The 20,734-nt window shown below is 45.5% G+C and overlaps 1 protein-coding gene across 12 annotated transcripts in view; it reads left to right on the top strand.

The window, feature by feature from the left end:
* The window catches only part of MBNL1 (muscleblind like splicing regulator 1), a 103,046-nt gene extending 83,722 nt beyond the window's left edge, over positions 1 to 19,324 (top strand). For 7 of the 12 annotated variants that reach the window (XM_054075044.1, XM_054075035.1, XM_054075033.1 and 4 more), the window contains 7 exons: positions 1,932 to 2,189; positions 3,175 to 3,228; positions 4,073 to 4,226; positions 9,877 to 9,912; positions 10,611 to 10,705; positions 13,946 to 14,020; positions 15,887 to 19,324. In XM_054075044.1, the coding sequence (XP_053931019.1) occupies positions 1,932 to 2,189; positions 3,175 to 3,228; positions 4,073 to 4,226; positions 9,877 to 9,912; positions 10,611 to 10,705; positions 13,946 to 14,002 (654 nt within the window). In that variant the 3' untranslated portion in view covers positions 14,003 to 14,020; positions 15,887 to 19,324. The remainder of the gene's footprint in view (positions 1 to 1,931; positions 2,190 to 3,174; positions 3,229 to 4,072; positions 4,227 to 9,876; positions 9,913 to 10,610; positions 10,706 to 13,945; positions 14,021 to 15,886) is intronic. The other 5 variants (XM_054075037.1, XM_054075038.1, XM_054075041.1 and 2 more) reach the window with 5 other exon arrangements.
* Positions 19,325 to 20,734: the final 1,410 nt, after the last annotated feature.

Here is a 20,734-nt window from a genome sequence, read left to right as displayed (position 1 = left end):
AGTCAGGTGACATTACTTGTGTCCTTTTCTTGATCTCCAGAGGAAGACTTCAGTTTATTTCTAGACTGCAACCAAATAATCAAAGGAAATGATCCATTTTGTCTGCTTGGGAGGCCTGTATTTAGGTAGAAGACACTGTTTCATGGCCCAGAAAGTATTCCTGGACAAGCAGGTTGTAACGCAGGCAGTGGGTTGACCAACCCAGCCCACTTTCTGGAGGAACAATGACATGCCAGCTCCATTTGGTCTATGCTTCAGAGGGAGTGGGGAGGGAGACCAGGAGTCTTGTGTGAGCAGGGAAGTTGCCCACATCCCACAGGTACCAGGAGCAGACTCGTATTTTTTGATGGCTTAAACAGGCACCACCTCCTTACCCAGTCCGCCCTGCATCAATGCTGACCAGCAAAGCGGCCTGTGGCTCTGTGTGGGGAATAGACCAGGGAGGCGATCCAGCTGATGAGTTACCTGACAGACAAGTAGTTGTTTTCCAGCTAAGAAATTCACTTCTTCTGTTTCATGTTTGCTGCAGTCCTGCAAGCACGCAGCTGTGGGCAGTAGGGCCATGGGGATGACAGACAGCGGTGGAGGTGCCTGAACTGGCTCATTTGGCTCTGCTCATTTGATCATGCTGAGATAACCCTGGACAAATGGATGTTCCCGGGGAAGGAGTTCACAAATGGCATTGCTCTTGTCCTTCAGGGATGTCATTTCATAAGTCTTAGATGATGGGCAGCTGGAACTTGAAGCAGCACGGAGGTTAAAAAGCAGCTACAGCGCTAGCATGGATGGAAACCAAATAACAACCACGTTTGGGTTGTGCAGGGATCAGAGCCAAGGTCCTTGAGGAAATACTGATGATTCAAGCTCATGGGCACCCACCTTTAAAAGGAAATTCCATCTACTAAAGTGGTTTTATTTTTATACGAACTTGGTTGCTTTTGTCCCTTTCTGTTTCCTACGGCCTTTGGAAAACTACGGTGACAAAGGCATTTTTGTTCATGGTTTGCGAAGAGCTGACCGTGAAAAGAACACATGTAGTTTTTTAGAACATAGGGTTTGAAAGGTGTGTGAAGAGGGAGCTGGTGCTTGTCGTGTTGTGATGGAGTTAGTGCCTGCACCACTGGCGGTGGCTGGAGGTCCTGGGGGCTCTGTGCTGGCTCAGGGCCAGGCTGGAGCCCACGTCCCAGGAGCAGGGATGCCGCAAGGGGATGCTCTCCAGCCAAAGAGGCTTCTAGCTGTGGTTTCTGATTTATTCAGCTTTGTTTGGCTGCTGTTGCGTAGCACTAGGGTGACAGCAGGGCTGGTGACCCCTCTGTCTACACCCTCCACTCTTTCCCAACACAGCCCACCTTCCACTGATCCACAGGGTGACGACTACGCAGCCCAGGACAGGCTGCCGTGGGTTTGGGATTGACCTCTGGTGGCAGACACCTGGGTCGTGGGGGACACTGTGGTGCCACATGCCACATGAGCAGTGTCCAGTGGGGCTGACTGGGGGCAGCCACGCCGTCGTCCTGCCATGCCCGCAGCCGGGCACCTCAGTTAACACGTCCAGCATTGCTGATTTGGGTACATCCAAGCACCGTAGCGCTTGGGGCGATCTTTGAGAACTTGCCACAGCATGTTGCTTTGGAAAACAGGAAAAGCCTTGTAAGCGGCGAAGCAGGAGCCAAAATGAAAGCTGCTGTGTGCTTAGCTCTTGGTCCTGCTGGGTTTTGATGCTCCTTGATATCAGAAGTGGTTTTAGAGGAGCCAGGTGCCTGCTGCCCGGGAGCCAAGCCCACCATCCTACCACCACTTTGCTCCTCCTTGTGCTGGGTCTCTGTCCTTGTGGTGCTCTCGCAGACGTTCAGAAGCCCTGGCTCTGCTCTGAGCCATGCCAGTGACACCCGTCACCCACGTTAAGCGATTCTCTTTTCCCGGTGTCACAGGTATGTCGAGAGTACCAGCGTGGCAACTGCAACAGGGGAGAGAACGACTGCCGGTTCGCTCACCCCGCCGACAGCGCAATGATCGACACCAACGACAACACGGTCACTGTCTGCATGGATTACATCAAAGGGAGATGCTCACGGGAAAAGTGCAAATATTTTCATCCTCCTGCACATCTGCAAGCCAAGATCAAGGCTGCCCAGTACCAGGTTAACCAAGCTGCAGCTGCCCAGGCAGCAGCGACTGCAGCTGCCATGGTGAGTTTGGAAACACCTCTGGAATAGAAGTATGCTGACAAGAGGAAATAATGGATGTATTAGCCGTTCTTGCTGGAGTGGGAGGTGCTGGGGGTCCCAGTCACTACGTGGTGCAACGAGCTTTCTCAGCATGTGGTGCCAGATCTGCTCTGAAGTAGTTTCCGACCGTTAAGGTGTTTCACTAATTTTGCCTGCTGGTGTAGAGTATCTATATGTACATATATGTGTGCATACGTGTGTGCGTGTGTGTGTGTGTGCATATATGTATATATAGTTTATTGTACGTTTGTGTGTGGGTAGATGTGTATCTATCTAGTTGCACAGATAGATAAACCCATATTTCAGTTCCCGTAAGTCGATGTTTGTAGACACTTAGCTTGAAGTCGATCTTACTGTGTGGATGCTATTTGTAGCCCGTCTCCCCGTCCCCCACCTGAGGGCTTTCGCAGCTCTCGCAGGGCACTAGCGCAAACCTCGTAGCTTTAACAGCCAAGCCTGGAACCACCCAGGGACTGGTTTCCCAGCGAGGAACCGCACCTCGAGGAGGTCTGTGGTGCCGTATTGTCCATCTGTGCTGAGCCCCGTGGGGTGTGGGAAGAGGGGTGCGGCAGCCAGGAGGCGTGGGAGCGGCAATGCCGGTGGTGCGAGGCAGTAGCCGCAGGCTCACCAGCTCCCGAGAGATGCTCCACCACCAGTGAGCTGGTGGCCGGTTGTGGGGAGCCCCATCTCCGCTCCCGAGCAGCCGTGTGCACCCCACGGCTCTGGCGGCTGCCAGCGGGAGGGGGCCGGGGCGGGGGCCGCCCGCCACCCTGCATGCCTAGTCTTGTTACCGTTGTACACGGCATCCGGTGATTTGTTTTTATTTGTTTTTTCTCACCTCCCCAATGCACTGCTGCCCCCATGATGCACCTCTGCTTGCTGTTTATGTTAATGCGCTTGACCCCACTGGCCATTGCCATCATGTGCTCGCTGCCTGCTAATTAAGACTCAGTCGGCTGTCAAATCACTGAAGCGACCCCTCGAGGCAACCTTTGACCTGGTACTATGACCTTTCACCTTTTAGCTTGGCATGTAGCTGTATCGTAGAGTCGAGTTTGGGGTTCATGTGTAGAAATGGAATATCCCGGTCCCTCCCGATCCCCGGCAAGGGGCGCGGGGGCAGCTGGGCGAGGCTCCAGAGCAGGATCCCACCGCCCCCGCGCCTCGCCATCCCATTCCCATCCCCTTCCCTCCCCTCCTGTCCCGCCCTGTCCCATCCTGCCCCCTCCCGAGGGTGCCACGCGGGCGGCCACGGCGCAGGTCCGGCCGTGGGCGCAGGGTGCGTTGGCATGGCTTTGCGGCGCTGTGGCGTGGAGGCGTCCTGGGGGTGCCGGCATGCAGCGCGTGCTCTGCATGCCCGGGCAGGCGCTGGGGCCTGGGGAGTGGGTTGGCGCCAGCGGCCCTGCCATCCGCTCTGGACGGTGACTATTAACATCGCTTCTACGTGTTGATCCTCATGGAGCTAGCAGTGCTGCTTCCCCTGGCCCCAATAGCCTCGCTCCTGATCGAAACCCCGAAGCTTTACCGTAGCGTAATACTTACTCCAGTTCCTATAACGGCTCCAACACGTTACCTGTGCCGCTGTAATGGAAGGCTAAAGTAGTGCTCCCTCGTAAAGCTTTGACCTCGCCTTTTATTTGGTAGTTAAGTCTGCTACGCTGCTTGCTTGCTCATGGATAAACATGGTGCTGCCTGGTTTTTTTGCCTTCTACTGATTTTTCTTTTTTCCTTTCTCTCTTTCCTTCTCTCCTCCCTCCCTCCCATCCTCCTCCACATGCCCCCACCCTGTTTTGTTTTTTTCTTTTTTTTACTGGACTTTATTTTTATACCCATCCACCATTCAGGGAATTCCTCAAGCTGTACTTCCCCCATTACCAAAGAGGCCTGCGCTCGAAAAAACCAATGGTGCCACTGCAGTCTTTAACACTGGTATTTTCCAATACCAGCAAGCTCTTGCCAACATGCAGTTACAGCAGCATACAGCCTTTCTTCCACCGGGTAAGTACTTCTCGTTTGCCTTTTTCTGGGGAGGGAGAAAGGGGAATTCTGGAAAAAAAAATACACTAGGAAATAACCATTTGTTCCTGATGGAGAATGTGTAGAGGTGTTTGCGTAGCGGCCTCAGCCAGTGCCAGGTGCAGGCAGCCTCTGTACAGGCTGCAACGCTGCGATACCTGCTGAGCCGCAGGCAGAGGAGGTGCTGACTGCAGGAAGGCTGGCTTCTCTCTGCTTCTTTCGGAAGCTGGGTGGGTGTTCTCCAGTCTAATAGAATAACCGGTGTGCTGCTCTGTCTTCCTAAATCAGAATTTAAAATCTTTTCTCTCGTTCCTCTCTCCCTCAATTAACTTCTCTTCTTTACCCGTCTCTGAAGCTGTTGTATTTGTTTCTCTTTGCTGTAAGACCCCTTTGCCTTCATGTGCTTAGCAACAGTTGTTCTGAACAACACTGGAAGGTGTTGATTTTAATTACCGTGCAGCGATCATAAAGGGCACAGGCAGGCAATATTGCAGGTAGGCTAATCATGAACATACACAAGAAATCAGGGCTCAGGACTCTACTGCTACAGCCTCAGGGCTGATGTTGCGCTAAGCAGAACCCAGCTGCACTTGCTCTTATTTGAGAGTGATCAAATCTACACTTGTCTCAGTGTAATTGCTGAAGAATGGGTGCCTGTAGTTACACAAGCAGAAATCCCTTTGGAGGACAAGCGATGGGACTTTAAAGTTTCAGTTCTGCAGACACCATTTCATGAAAAATTCTATATCTAGTATGTCAGGTGAATTTACAGCTATATCATCACAGCTGAGTTAGTGTTTTATATATGAACCCCTATTAAAACAGCACTATTATTCTAGGAAGTAGACAGAGGACATCCGGTAGATCAGTACTCAAATTGGAAGGAATCTGTGAGGACAGCCCTTTGTAAGGCAGACTGGTTGATGGGAACGAAGAGAAGAACATACAGCTATTCAGTCTTTACCAAAAAAAAAAAAATGAGAGATTTTATCCTAAATGTTCTTGGCATGTAAGTTCCCGGAAATTCGATATAATGCCTTTTACCATTCTTTCTTGATCTGGCGTATGACCAACGTGTATAATTTAAATGGCACAAAAATCAGTTGCTTGATGTAGTATGTTGTAAGAACTTATTTAGGATCCAAAAATACATTGCAGCCACTAAAATGTATTAGTAAAAGCTTGTTGGAGTCAATGGAAAGACTGATCGAGTAAGCTTTAGGCCAAGTCTCTAGCCCACAGACTAAATAAAATTCATATAAAAATGCTTGTGCAATCACAGTCCTTCCTGTGGATACAAAACAAATTCACAGATTTGTTTTGGCAAAACATAACTGATATAGTTGGTAAAACATACAATTTTCCAGCTTCCATTAAATCAGCGAGGGGCTGGATAATTTCTGGAAGTGCTTGAGCTCCTGCGAGTCCCTCCCTTTGAACTTAGAAGCTGGTTTCTGCCTGTCAGACCTCGTTTGCAGTTCATCATCAACTGGGACCTTTGACGGTGACACTGACACACAGCCTACCGTCAGCTCCATCTTGCACAAATCCATACTGAACCCCACAGGAGTTTTTCCAGTGGTTCTTAGCGCTTCATTTGACCGCTGAGTTTTAGTAGATGTGAAAAAAAAGGAGCATAAAGGACTTTTTAGCATGAGCTGCTACAAATTCTCTTTATATGTTTTTCTGATAACAGCAGTTTGAGCTTTCCAGTAATCCAGGACTTCCCCAAAGTTTGAAAATTGTATTTGCCACCTTACCTTTCTTAGTTTTCCCTACTTCAAATCAGCCAGCATCAGTCCCATTTGTGCATAGGCACCTGGAAATGGTTTCGCCAAGAAAAGTTGGGAGAGCACAGAGTGTGGGTGGCCTCAGCTCCACTGCCATGGAGCAGCCGCAGGATAATTCAGTGGGGTCTGAATTAAAGTGACATTTTTCAGGCTCAGACACCTAAAGTGCAATTACTCATATGTGTCCTTAGTTGCTTCAGCTGCAATTTCTGGAAAAAGCATAGGTCTGGAGAGCAGGACACCTCCAGAACCTACAGGATCCCGGTGTGTACCGCTATGGAGGAGCTTGGCAGGACCCTCCTCTCTGCAGGGCACTTCACTCTTGACGTTTCACCCTCTCATCTTCCAGACAAACCCAGATACCTCTTCTAAATTATAAGACTTCATTCTGCCTGCCTGTATGCAAGGGCACGTGAAAGCAAATAAAGGGATCGCCCATGCCAGGGGGTGGACGCTGCTGCTTTAGCCTACTTTAAATGAGTACGTGCTGTTAGATACACGTCTCACCGCTCCCCAATAATGCTCCCTCTATGTGCAGCTCCCCCGTTGAGGTCTCCCAGAAACCTTGGTGCTGGAAGCTGTCCCCAGACTGAGAGGGGAGTCTGAGAGGTGTTGCAGGGAAGAACTGGGAACACTTGTGGTGTTGACTAGTCGAAATAAGTGTAGTCTGCCGCATGAGGAAGCTCTGCACGACTTAATAGATGTTCACAGCTTGCTTTGGTACTTCAGTCCTGGCTGCCCACTCTTGACACCTTGGCAGACCCGTGGGCGGATGTTTCGCTGTGGGGCTGTGAACTTGCAGAGCGCCGGTTCCTCGGTGTTCACTGCTGCACACGCTCTGAGTCCTGCAGTAACTGTGAGCTGGCTGGGGGCATGGTTGTATGTGCGGATAGAAAGCTCCTACGTGCAACCAGATGGAATTCATGCCCTGGTGCTTGTTACCATCCTGTGCCTCAGCTCGCTGTCTCCTCAGCTGTGCTGATCCAGCTGTTCCTGGCCTGTGTGTGCAAACCAGTGACCATACAGTCCTTGAGAAGTGTAATCCTCCAGGACGCTCCCAGGAGCTGTTGTCCCGATGCTCCTGCAAGGGGCAGAATTGCAGCAGAGCAGCAGAACCGCGGAGCCAGCAGTGGCAAGGCTTCAGCCACCTCTGCTGTTAAGTTAACGCATTGCATATTTATTTAGTTACTGCAGCTTCAGCTCCAGAGAACTGACTTACACATCGCTGGCTCTCAGTCAGCGCGCAGACACTTGCTGAAAGCGGGATCTGTGTAAGCCCCTTCCTCTGTGGAGCCTCTGGCTCTGTGTAAAAAACACTGCTCTCCAAAACGTTATGGAGGGAAAGATCAGGCACAACTGTTCACCTCAACTTATGCTGTCTTTGGGAATATTTGTAATTAGGATTTAGTAGATTGGACAGAATAAATAGACCGAGGGGAGTAATATGAGGGAGAAAAGAGAAAAAAAAATGCTTAAAATCCCAGTAAGCCAACAATATTTATAAAAATAACTTTATTCCACTGCAGAAATAATCTGGTCATGAAGTTATGAACAGTTAACGGAGCACATCCTTGAACTGAAATTCTGCCTTGTGCTGAAAAGCTAGGGAACATTCGGAACTGCACATTTATTATTCATGCATTCTCATTAGTCAGTCAAAACTTCTGAAGTCAAGATGAATATTAAGCTCATAGCAAAAATGATTTTTATTATGGGTAAGAGGGTCGTACAGCACTATGTCTTCGTATTTGCAAGTTACTGCACCCTAGCTAGTATTTTCATTTCTGCCTTATGTTCATTTGCTTCAATTCCCTTTCAAAACTGTGTGCACTGGTTATAATCTTAACGGTGGTAACTCAGACAAAATATTTGAGCTGAAAAGCTTTACAGTTATATTTCAGAGACGTTATGAAAATCTTGACTTGTTTGTAGCAGGTACACCTAATTATGCATGGAATGATGTAATATTTCAGGTCTAATGAAGTATGTACAACCTTATAAATAGGGCTCTTCTGCACAGAGACAGAACTCAACGACTCTTCTCTGTAACCTCATTAACACCACAGAGATGTCATAAGAGGGACCGAGAAGGCAGTCTCACTTGCTGTTTGTACTTTATAGCCAAATTTTGCTCTATTTTTAAATCTTGCGAGTGGTCCCACTGACTTCAGCCATGACTTGTGCAAGGAAATGTCAGAAAAGCTACCCTTGTTTTAACCTTTTCTTGTGAATACTTTCAGTCCTGTCAATGACACAGAAATAGAAGAGTAATTAGGAAACAGCATTATGCCCTTTTCTTTGTAGCCTTACAGATTCAGTGACGACCTTGTCCCCAGCAGTAATTATACACACTGACTTTTTCCCTGCTTAGTTAAATACTCTTGAGATCGTGCAAGCTACTGCAATGCTTGGCACCAGCTAAAAGTGTTTCCTGTGCCCCTTGTGACAGTCACGTAATGTCAAGGAAGCAGCATCACTGTGGCTCCCACCAGAAGTCTTCTAGAATACAGTTCCATTTCCACTCCAGTCTCTGTTCCCAGATTTCAGAGTTTATTTCAGTTTCTGCTGTGTCAGGTATAATTAGCAGCATTTAAAATGTTATTTGTTAAATAAAAAAGTAAATCATTTATTAAAAATGAATATTCTGAAATATCAGTATGTTGATATAGGAAGCAAAAACAGAAGATTCTGAGTTGAGCCTGGTGGAAGGCATTTTGCTATGTAAAGTAAACAGAATTACCAGCTTATTGATAATTAAAAGGTGATCCCATAATGGAACAGCCACTGCTGTTGGCTCCCTAGTTGTAGGGCAGAACTCACCAGGTGCTGTCACTTCAATTATTTTTGTGTGGCCTGTAGAAGTCAGGTTGTGAGCCCAGCCACCAGCAGCTCAAAATACATCCCATAATGTAGAAAAAGGTGCTGAACAAGTATTCTTAGGTGCTGTTGTGAGCTGCGTCAGAGGCTTTAGCTGTTCAGTCACTCCTCTTGGCTGCATATTAAGCAAACAGACCAGAAGACAGTCAGGGTCGCTTCCACTTCACCAGCAGCTCGTCAGTGCCACGCAGATATGAGAAAAGTGCCGCCTGCCAGAGTCACCGGGGCTTGGCTACACATTACCTAAATACTGGAGCAGTCAGACTGCGGCTGATGAAACGATAGAGATTAAGTCATCACTCTGCGAGGAATCGTCACTCCAGCCCATGTGAGAAGGGCACAGGTGAAACGGTTGCTTTAGCAGGAGAGGACAGGACAGGACAGGACAAGACAGGACAGGACAGGACAGGACAGGAGAGCCTCACCACCTCCTCTTGCTGTCTGGTTTCCCTGGCTGGAATGAGCCATGTGTTGCACATTATGGGCAGCTGCAGGGAGAGGGCACAGCAGCGCTGGTCCCTCACTCCAGCCACTCCATGTGTCCTGGTCTCCTAGCAAAGGGAACCTGTAGGTAGGTGCAGCTTCAAAGTATTTCTTTTAACCTGAGGAAACCAGGGGAAGGACCGTTACAAAGCTTATGTCAAAATGCAAAAAGATTTAAGGCTAAGAGTTTTACAATAAAGCTAGGGAAACGGTTCCTAGCCCTGCTAACATCCCTCGATGTTAGGATGGCACACACGCTATACCAGCACACAGTTTGATCGTCTCTCTCCCTTCACTGAAGACTGGTTCTAATGGATCACTGTGCTATTGTATTGATTGTGCTGACAGTTACATGCCACTGTTCCCATAATAACAATTTTTCTTCTTTGTTCAAATGAAATTTCTAATTACACGTGTGATGGGTTGTTTTAATTCTTTTCCCTTTCCAAATCCACCTTCCTGTTGCAATGCATGATGGGCAGGCTCAATATTGTGCATGACACCCGCTACAAGTGTTGGTAGGTGCCAGCTTTGTTTCTTGATTATCTTAAACCTGTGGTGCAGCTCACGGACCCTCAAAATCCACTGCTAGATCGTAACTTGTATCTCTCGTGCCAGTCCACCTCCCTTAGCCTCCTGCACTAACACCTGTCAATTAAATGCAATTGTTTTATTTAATTGACATGGACATAAAGACGTTGTTAATTTTGTATAGCAGTTGTTTGAATTGCACATTGTTCCTTGGTGGATTTTGATTGGACTATGAGTTCCAGTGTTTGGAAACTACCTTGTGTTAAATAAAGACTGTATTTTGCTATAGCCACGTAGACATATACTGTCCTTCAACAAGATTAATTTTTATTTGCAGTAAATATTTGGGTTGAATTTTTAAGAGGCAAAACCATGTAAATATAAGGACATTTAAAAATTCTTGTGTTGATTTTTGTATTGAAATGGTTAAGCTTGTTTGTGTCGATTTTCTTGATTTGATGGTAACAAGCATTTTCCCCTTTTTTTCTCTTTCATTTCCCTCCCCTCTCTCTCCCCGGAATGTTGTCCTGCTTTGCACTGTGGTTGCATGTCACGCGCTGGCAATGATGTCTCGGGCTTTTCGCTGTGATAAATACCATGCTCAATTATCCTACCACGTGTCGCTCTGGTTCCCATACTGCTACACTCTTCTGTATGTTTGCTTATATGATTTTCCTTCCGAAAGTTCCCATGGTGCACGGTGCTACGCCAGCCACTGTGTCTGCAGCAACAACATCTGCCACAAGTGTTCCCTTCGCTGCAACAGCCACAGCCAACCAGGTTTGCTAATTTACAGCTTTGTTCCTTACAGACAACTTGAGATCGGTGCTTTTAATGAGCATGGGGGTTTTGATTTTACCTCTTGTTGGCCTACACATTCTCTCCGAGAGCTGCAGCACAGCTTAATAAGCCTTTATCCATGCTCAAAAGGTGCTGCAGTTCCATTTTTGATGCTAAAAATGACTGTTAATAGAGTTCCTGACTCAGTCTTAACATTTATGGGCCGTGCTGCTTATTTCTGCTCTTAGAGATGTGGAGAGAAAGGGATAATACATGGAACCCATTATTTATTTCTATTTCTGTAAAGCTGACAGTTCCTTTTAGTGCAGAACTCGAGCGAAAGCCAGTAAAACCTTTGTGCAGAGGGGTTGCAGGATCAGAATTTAAACAGTCTGAGTTGAGCAGTCTGAACACGTTCTGACTCTCCTCTTCCAAGAGCAAAACAAAAACGTTTGAGCATGGGCCACTCAGAAACTTCTTTTAAGCCTTTGTTTCAGTTCATGATTCTACAAAGGCCCCGTCACTTGTTGCAGTTGACAAAGTTGAGTTAAGAAAATGCCTCTTAGAGTCTGGTTTTGTTTCTAAATAGCTACCCTGATTGTTGCCACCTTTGGATGTATTTCAAGAATTAAAAACTAAGGATTTACCAAATAAGCGATTAAAGGTCTGCCCAGAAGAGCCAGAAACGATGTTTTAAGGATAAACACCGGGAGTAGGGGGGCTGCAGCCCCACGCATATCAGCTGGAGCTCACCTGATAACAGAACATGGCAGTTGGGTTGTCAAAAATGCACATTTCTGTAGTGAATCTGGCTGAAAATGCAACAATACAAACTTTCTAAAGATCCTCTTGTTCCTCTTAAAAGAGGATGTTTTGAGATTTACCAGGAGGTCAGAGTTGCCTACTTCATGAATCCATCACTTTTGGTCTAAGGTGCAGGTGTTACTCTTGACTCAGCGGGAATCACACACTTACCTTTAGGAAAAGGAAACTAAACCTTTGCTTCAGCATTTTGCAGGCATGGTTCTGTATGTGGAGATGAGTGTCAGATTTTAAGGAGGCTCACCCGACATACTTAGCTTCCTAAGCCTTTAGACCTGACTCCTTAAACAATTCCACAATCCCATCATGAAGCTGTCGGGTGTGCGGCTGTGGATTGACATTAAGCAGCAGTCCTCGTGCTTGGCTGCACGTGCTCGTCCCGGCTTGGGTGGCTCTGCCGCACTGCCCCGAGGGTGCCAAGTGCCACAGGCTCTTGCAGAGTTAAGTCCAAAGTCTTTAGCTTCCAGCCTTTTCCACCTTTGCCAGCTGAGCACGCCCGGTTCTTGGTTAACCTGTTTGCTTACTGATCCTCAAAAATATTCTACTCTTGCTGTGATATATAGGCGTGCACATCCCGAGTCTCAAAAGGGTCCTGGATATCAAAAAATACTGAGGTTAATCTACTTAGCGAGCAGCACTTTCTGCTCTTGAGAAATGTTTGCATAATGACTGTGTCACTCATGGATTTAAACTAGCATAAGAATTACTTTGCATTTTGGAAAGCGAGTCAATAGGTAGGGCTGCCTCTACATACCTGTCACCTACACAAGCAACCACCTGTATGCCCCAGAGTAACTTAATGCGGTAATTTATTGCACCATTCGATTAAATGTAGTGTCTCTCTATCCTCTGTAAGTCCAGAGACTTGTAAGAACAAGGTGAGCCACAGAAAAGGTCATTATGTTTTAAAATCATCTCTGTCTGAATAGCCACCCACTTTCCCAAATAGATTGCAGGGAAACTTTCTGTTGTAGAATCCAATCATTTCATGCATATCCTCCCTGGAGCCTCATAACACACTTAGTAAAGTACTGCAGCCAAACCTCAATATATACATATATGACAAATATATGTATATACTACGTGAGCAATGCTGGAATTATTTAATGCCACACGATGCAATGTGCATGCATGCCAAAAGTCTTAAGATCTGGCCCTTCATCTTCACTGACTGGTGTTGAAGGTCCTTGGTATGTTCCGACAGCCCTATCCCTGATGCTTCTACGCAGTTGGGTGCAACAGCCTGTCCTGCAGCAGTAGAACAAAATGGTATGAGAAGCTTCATTACGCTTGAAGCCCATTTCTGTGCAAGCTGGCTATGTTGTAGAGTTGTTTGAAGTTGCTAAGCAAGGAGAGGGTGCAAGGGATGGAAAAACAGACAGCAGGACCTAGAAGAGTTAAGAGGAAACCTCCTCGTTCCCTTTCTTGTGTGGATTAGCAGGTCTGCCTTAGTATCCATCAGGAAAGAGTTTTTTCAGGTGCAACAGCCGTTTGTGGTGATACAAATGATTTTGTGTCATACACCCCAGCACGTTTCCCTGTACGTGAGCACATCTCTGCTCCCTCTGGCTGGAATCGTGATCCCGTCCGGAACGCTCACGGTCCCTCCAGCACCTGCATGCCTCCGTGTGCTGCTTCAGCTCGCTCCCACGGGCTTCAGCCTGTGCCCTGCGCACAGAGGGCTGCACGGCCGGGACCCGAGGGTGGAATGTGGAACAGAACTTTGTTATTGGTGCTGCTGGTAACCTACTCTGGGTTTAATATTGTTCTTTTTAAATGGAAAACTGAGTTGATGCGGCACTTCAGGAGAGCCACGTACTGAGTTCTGTTTACGCAGATGAACATTTTGAGAATTGTTTCACTGCTTTGGGGTGGGTCTGAGCTTTTCAGCTGATCCACTGTGATGCCCAAAGCAGCTGTGGGAAGAGCAGGCTGCTCTTCTCAACAGTGGATTTTTACCAGCCGTGAAAATCAACCTCAGTGCATCTTAGGTTCAGCAATCAAAAACCAAGGTAGTGACAGCAGTGAACACTTCACAAAATCAGGCTGAATCGAGGCCACTGTAGCATTTAGCTTTTTAAATTGATACATTGAAAGCACAGATTTTTGTGTAGGCCAACAAAAAGGGCTATTTTCCATTACTGCATTGCATGACTTTTGAGGATTTTAACTTCTCTTATTTCCTAAACAACCAATAATACTTATTTATATTTGTCGAGTAGTACTTAACACAACGTTGTCCAGTTTTACGTTGCTATTGTAGCACTTCAGTTGACTTTAACTTATAGGTACAATATAAAATCCACCAACTCACAGCTGATCCTCACTTTTCCAAACTTAAGTTCTGTAGCAAAATGCTGTGTCTCTGGGTTGGCTCCTTGCACGTGTTATTCATTGTTTACATTTTTTCACCTATAGATACCCATAATATCTGCCGAACATCTGACTAGCCACAAGTACGTTACACAGATGTAGACATTTTGTCATCAAACAGTAAGTTCCCAGTGTGCTTGGATATTGTTGCTTGACAGTTTTCTTACCTGTACGGGTGCAGAATTTGTCTTGTTCGGGGTCAGAATGTTTTTATTGCCTTTCTGAGAAAACTAATAAGCTGTGAGGGAAGAGGCTCTGAGCAGAGATGCCGTAGTTAGCAATGACTGCGTTGGTGTATTGGACCAGATGTTGGTATCGCCGTGTACGTGGAGAAGGAATGTGTTATACATACGGAGAAATTTCTGAATAGCAAGATCAGCAAGTCTAAAACGAGATGTTTAGGTTTTGTTCGTGAAGGATGATGGCTCTAGCACTGATGTGAGCCAGGTGTAGAGGGGAGGTGGTTACCTTAAACTGTCTTTAGAAAGAACTCATTTGAAATCTCCAGATTTGGAAAGCCGGCATCTCTGAAAACACAGGTTTAGTCATCTGCCTGGCTGCAGCCTGGTGCCTCCTGAACACAGGCTGTCACTTTAGGATGCATTAGGTACAGTATTTTCCTGGCACGGGGGACAAGGCAAGGAAAGGTCCCACAGTGCAGGCGCAGTTCATACCTGCGTTGTGTTGGTGTGAACGGCAATGGCAGACAGTCTGTGGCAGCTTTTCATACCTTTCATCCCACAATGTTTGAAATACAGGTTTGAGAGATTTTTTCCCCTGTATCTTCCTGTGGGTGAACTGTGGTTTCCAGTCTGTCACTAAATTGCCTGTTGTCATTCCAGCCACCTGCAGCACATCACCTCCCTGAGGACAGCTTGTCATTTATAGTACCTTTTTCTCCCTTGCACTCCATTTCTGCTGTGGTTTTTGTGGGATGGCTTGGCCATAATGGAATTATTACTTCTGGTGAGGATTAACTGATTTGCTACAGTGGGTTTATAATAATAGTTATTCCTTTCAGCTGAGCATGAACATGTTTGCACTGCTCAAGTGACTCGGGTGGGATGCCTCTGGTCTGCAGCCTGTGCTTGCTCCCAGGCTTCCATTGCCATCAGTGGGGACTGAGGCATCCCCGTTTTGGAGACAGTCCAAAGGTGGAGGAGGAATCGCTCTCCAGAGGTGTAATAGGCAATAGGGACCAGGAAAACGGCCTACACTACATGGGCAGTTCAATAAGAAACATTACCTTGGGAGTACAGGTCCCACATTTCTAAGGATGTTATTACATTGTTATGGATATTAGGAGAGATTTCTTTACTGAAAGGGTTGTCGGGCAGTTCAATAAGAAACATTACCTTAGGAGCACAGGTCCCACATTTCTAAGGATGTTATTACGTTGTTATGGATATTAGGAGAGATTTCTTTACTGAAAGGCAGAGGCTGCCCAGGGAGGTGATTGAGTCCCCATCCCTGGAGGTGTTTAAAAGTTGAGCAGATGTCATACTTGGGGACAGCGTCTAGCGGCAGATTTAGCAGGGCTGGATCGATGGTTGGATTCAATGATCTTAAAAGTCTTTTCCAACCGAAACCATTCTGTGAGTCTATTTAGATTCCTCCAGGTGTTGTTCGGGCTCCCAGGTTTTAGAGGGCAGAGGCAGCAGGGCCAGGGAAGGGAGAGGAGCCCAGGGCTGCTGGGCAGCACTCGCACAGCACTTCCTGGGCTCTGGAAACTGCCCCCCATATCCCAATCCCGCGGCTGGGAGGTTGGTGTATGGGATGCTTTTATCGCTGCAAAATTCGGGTGCAAAGCGAACTGCTGCTGCAAGAATGCGAGTGAAGGGAAATCCTGCAGCGGGTTGGGTGCATGCAAGCGTCCCTTGTCCTGGGTTGCACGTTTCCCTGTTGCACGTGCAAAGTTTGGGCTGACGTGGTGCCAACATGTTGCAACTGCATTGAAAATGCTTTTATCTTTTTTTCCCTTTCTAGATCATAACTAAAGAGCAAAGGACAGTGTGTTTGGATTGAGACGAGGACAAGCTCATTAGCCATAATGTATATAATACCGTCAAGCAACACTCGAGAACTCCCTCAGCAGTAAAGGCATCCACACATTGCATGTTAACGAGATGAAACGAGAACTTGGAAATCCACTGCACACTGTTGCCTATATACTTTGTACATTTAATTGATATTTGTGCTGAGGTGATCTTATTGTCTAAAAACTACACCATGGTCTGTCTTTTCTCGCACAGACATCTGCATATGGATTTGAATACGCATATGCAGTCTGTTTCCTACATAATCACGTACGTCACCTTGAAAAGACAGACGATGATGTAACCATAAATCTATTATGTATTGGTACGTCTGTAGACCAAGATATAATTTTTTAAAGTAAGTTTATTTCTTTCAAGGTTTACAAATAACAAAGGTGCACCTTGTATTTAAAATTGCCATTATAGACGAGAGCGTGCATGCACAGTAATTTTTGTTTAAGAGTAATATTTTTAATGTAATAGATTGTAAGAAGTGGTAAGAGAGGTATCTGACAGAGATGAATGTGCCAAGCAAAACCACAACTGTGTATATTTTAAAGCACATCAATGGCTTTAAGTACCACGTTGTCAAGGATTCTCATGAAGTGCCATAGACTGTACATCCGATTAGAGTATTATTTCTGCAGTGTTATTTTCAGAACCACGTTTTCACTTACTTTACCAGTACTAATCAGTCAAAGGGCACCGTTCTGTTTCAAACCAAAGCTGTCTCAGAAATGGCCAACTATTCCTTACCGTAACAGTAGACAGCACAAGACAGATGCTCTAGCCGTACAAATTAACGTATACTGGACATATATATAAACTATTAAGGCAATGTAGTATAATATTTATGCATATTTTACTGTATAACATGATATCCAAAAGGGAAAAGCCATTTCTGAGACACAGTAACAAATGTTTGAGGAACTTCTTTTGCTTCTATTTATAGCCTCTGTCGAAAGTCAAAAGGACTATAAATGTTCTGCAGAGAATGGGTTTCGCTTTTACTTCATCACAGTCACGCGTTACGTGGTGACTCTAAACAAAGACGAAAGAAGCACTGACATCAGATGCATGACAAACCAAAATCTGAAAAAATGGAGATGTTAATTAGCGTAGAAATCGGGAGGGTTAAATACTCGGGTGAGTTTTATATGTGACTTTTTTTTGTTCAGATAACTGCTTATAGCCTTAGAAAGCCTTTACAAAATAAAAAAAAAAAAAAAACAAAAACAAAACAATAGATGTGCATTCGAGTTTTAAGAACGGATTCATCCAAAGGAATTCCTTTTTGTGGTTTGGATGTTGCAGCTAGTAAAGGATATTTTTGCTCTGTTCAGCAAAGTGCTGAAGTGGGGGCCAGGTCACTGGGAGGGTAGCGGGGAGTGGAAGAAGCGCGAGTTCGGTTGTAGAACTTGCCATACTTCCAAGTTTACTGCGAGTTTTTATGCTTGAGAGAGATGCTTTATAGTATAAGAATGATGTGTTGATTTTACTGATTGTACTGTACATCTATTAAAGCCTTAGATTATTACATTACGGGTTAAAACCCATACCAATGTAATTTCAATCGTGTTAAGAAAGTATAGGTGACTTCACATGTTATTGTAGTTACTTAACATTATAGAATATTACTTATTTTTTTCTTGTTAAAAGTGTAGTTTTTATTTCTTACATTTATTAGATTGTTTTCATTTTCTATTACCAGTTGAATACCATTTCAGTTTATAGAATTTTGTTTTATTAGAGTTTACTGATGACTTTTTCAAAATACAAAAAAAAAAGTAGTTTCCTTCATAACATACTCAGTTTTGGATTTACATGTAGTGTCATATGAGTATTCGTGTTATTGTTAACGAAATGATTTCTATTTTACTGATTTAATATGACAATGTAAGAATGTCAGTCATTGTTAGTTCTTGTCTAGTTTTCATTAAAAGAACAAAGATCTTTTATATGGATATCTTATAATTATATAATCATTGCTAAGTAAGAAGTTAAGTTGTTGCTATCGCAACAATCCTGGCAGACAATTGAGTAATATTTTGATGATTTATTTTGTTTGTAATTAGTTATTATGAGAAAATCTAGTTCCTAGATATTAGAATAAAATTTATTTTCTACTGTATCCATTTCAAATGTTAAAATATTGTTTAAATATTTTTTGAAATCCCTGAATATCAGGCCTTGTTATAAATAAGCTGCATAATCAATAGATCAAGGGACTTTTTTTGTTGATAATCCAAATACTCAAAGTTTACGTAACAAGAATTATAGTGTGTGTGTGCAAACTCTTGAGGGTTGATTATGCTGCAGTTTAGCATGTGGGAACGTATAGAGAGAAGGTTGACTTTTTGCACTTCTGTATATAGTCAAAAAAGAGAGAAACCTGTATAATAGTAAGATCTTATTTTGAATAAAAATGTCTATAATTACAAGGAGTTTTGTTAAGGCTAATAAAAATGACAGGCTGAACAAAATTGCTTGCAAAAGTGGCACAGAGTTAGCACTCCATCCCCCTTCAAAAGAGTTGCTTTGCTTTATGTGGACAGCTTGTAGTTTGCCAGGATTTTTTCAGCTGGAAAGATATGCCATCCTTCCAAGATCTCATGACTGACAAAAGCTCCTCTGGGTCAATTCTGCCTGAAAATCATTAAGGAAAAAAAAAAAAAGTCAAAAAAAAAAAAAAGGAAAAAAAAAGAGGAAAAAAAAGCGCAGGTACTTCAGACCATCCGGGTGAAATCATGGATCAAATATGCCGTACATTATTCAAAAACTACTGCATGTTTAAAGTATCAAAAAAGTATATTAAAGATATATGCTATTCAAACCAGTTTCTGACAATTTCAGTGGTTTATTGTTCACAAAAAAAAAGAAAAAAAAAAAAAAAGATTCTTCAAAACCAATACTGACTTTCACGAGAGTAAAATCACGGACAGGCAAACCAGGCAGCGCGCCGGAGCCGTAGGCGTTATGTGGTTATTTTTTATTGCTGTAGTGGTCCTGTTCTTTTAGCAGGTGAAACCCCAAAATCCTGGGAAATGGAATCCTTTTGATGGGAAAGCGTTGAGGAAACCTGGCGTTAGCGATGCCCAAGCTGGCAGGAAGCAGCGATGGGGCCAGGGCTGCCTCTCCTCTCGCCAGTGCTCGCACTGGGTCGGCAATGACGTTGCACTGATCTGCAACCCCACCGCTTTCATCTGCTGAAAGGACAGATGTGCTTGGTTTACTATTCTGTAATCACAGACTTACTTTTTGCTTGTAGTTGCTCCAAATTATGTACTCTGTCCTGGGCTGCAATTTGTTTTTAATGCTTATTTTATTATTACTGCTATAGTTGACCTTGCTGTATGGAAAAAAATAAAGTGAAATTGCCCTAATAAAACTTCTCTTTCTTAATTACGTTTTTCTATATCAGCTTAAACATCGCACCGCTGTCTCGGTTAATATCTTTCCTTTCACCTGCCCGTTTGTTGGACTGAAGAGATACCATTTATTTCATGGAATCATAGAATGGTTTGGGTTGGAAGGGACCTTAAAGATCATTTAGTTCCACACCCCCTGCCACGGGCAGGGACACCTCCCACTGGATCAGGGGCTCCATCCAACCTGGCCTGGAACCCCTCCAGGGATGGGGCAGCCCCCACTGCTCTGGGCACCCTGGGCCAGGGCCTCCCCACCTCAGCGTGAAGAATTTCTTCCTAATGTCTGATCTCAGTCTTCCCCCTTCCAATTTAAAGCCATTCCCCCTCATCCTATCACTCCAGGCCCTTGGAAAAAAGCCCTTTCCTGGAGCCCCTTCAGATACTGGAAGCTGCTTGGAGGTCAGCAGTGCGTAGGGTGTGAAATACACGGGGGGTGGGTTAGGAATGCCGAGTATGTGATATTGCAAAGCTCCAGAACACCTCGGACACAGATGGAGCCGTTGTTTCCCTCCTGTGGCACTTCTTCCCCCGGGTGCAGAGCCCAGGCCGGGATCCTCGGCCTCTGCCCTCCAGCGTGGGTGCAGGGCCCGGTGCCGGGGGAGCCCCGTTCCCAACCCTCGCAGGCTGGGATCACCCTCCGACAAATCACTTTGATAATTACAATTACTGACCAGAAGACCCCAGGCTTCACTGGGAAAACGAAACACAGCAGAACACTCGTTTCCCATGTGGATTTGAGGTGTCTCTTGCGTTCATTAGCACAGCCTGAGGCCTCCCGGGAGAGCTGGCATTCCAAAGCTTGGCTTTATTTACTTCATTTCCAAAGCTCCGCGCGTCGGGACACCTCATTCCCTGTCAGCTGCACACTCGGCTCATTTGCGCTGCCTTCGCACCGACACTTGGGATGACACCAGCGCTTGAATTTATCAATGCATTTAGCTGCTCAGTGAAAAAAAAACCAGTGTCAAGCAGCACAAACACTCTAAATGAGCAAAATTGCGGTGACTTTATTTTCTCTCTAACCTATGGAGGCTGCTACAGAGGCTCCCGTGGCTGCTGTGGCTCTGGCTGCCGCTGTCGGTTGATGACGAGGGGCCGGAGGCTGCTGCGTGCTGCTATCAGCCCTGCAGCGTCCGTGTCACCCAGGACCGTGCACGACAGCCGAGCCGGGGGCTGTGCAGCAGCTCTGCTGAAGAGCTGAGAGAAAATAGAACTGTTCCGAGGCTGAGGAGAGCCAGAAGGAGCTCCTGGCGAGGTGGCATCAGCGCCTGCAGCCCGAGGAGCTCCTGGCTGTGGCGCCTTACTGCTGGGGCAAGGGTGGTAACAACTGCAGGAGCAATCAAACAACTGTGTTAAAACCAAAATAAAAT

This window comes from Cuculus canorus, chromosome 9, assembly GCF_017976375.1.
Source record: "Cuculus canorus isolate bCucCan1 chromosome 9, bCucCan1.pri, whole genome shotgun sequence".
Classification (NCBI taxonomy): Eukaryota; Metazoa; Chordata; class Aves; order Cuculiformes; family Cuculidae; genus Cuculus; species Cuculus canorus.
Note: the sequence above shows the minus strand (reverse complement) of the source record. Positions and strands in the feature narration are given on the sequence as shown.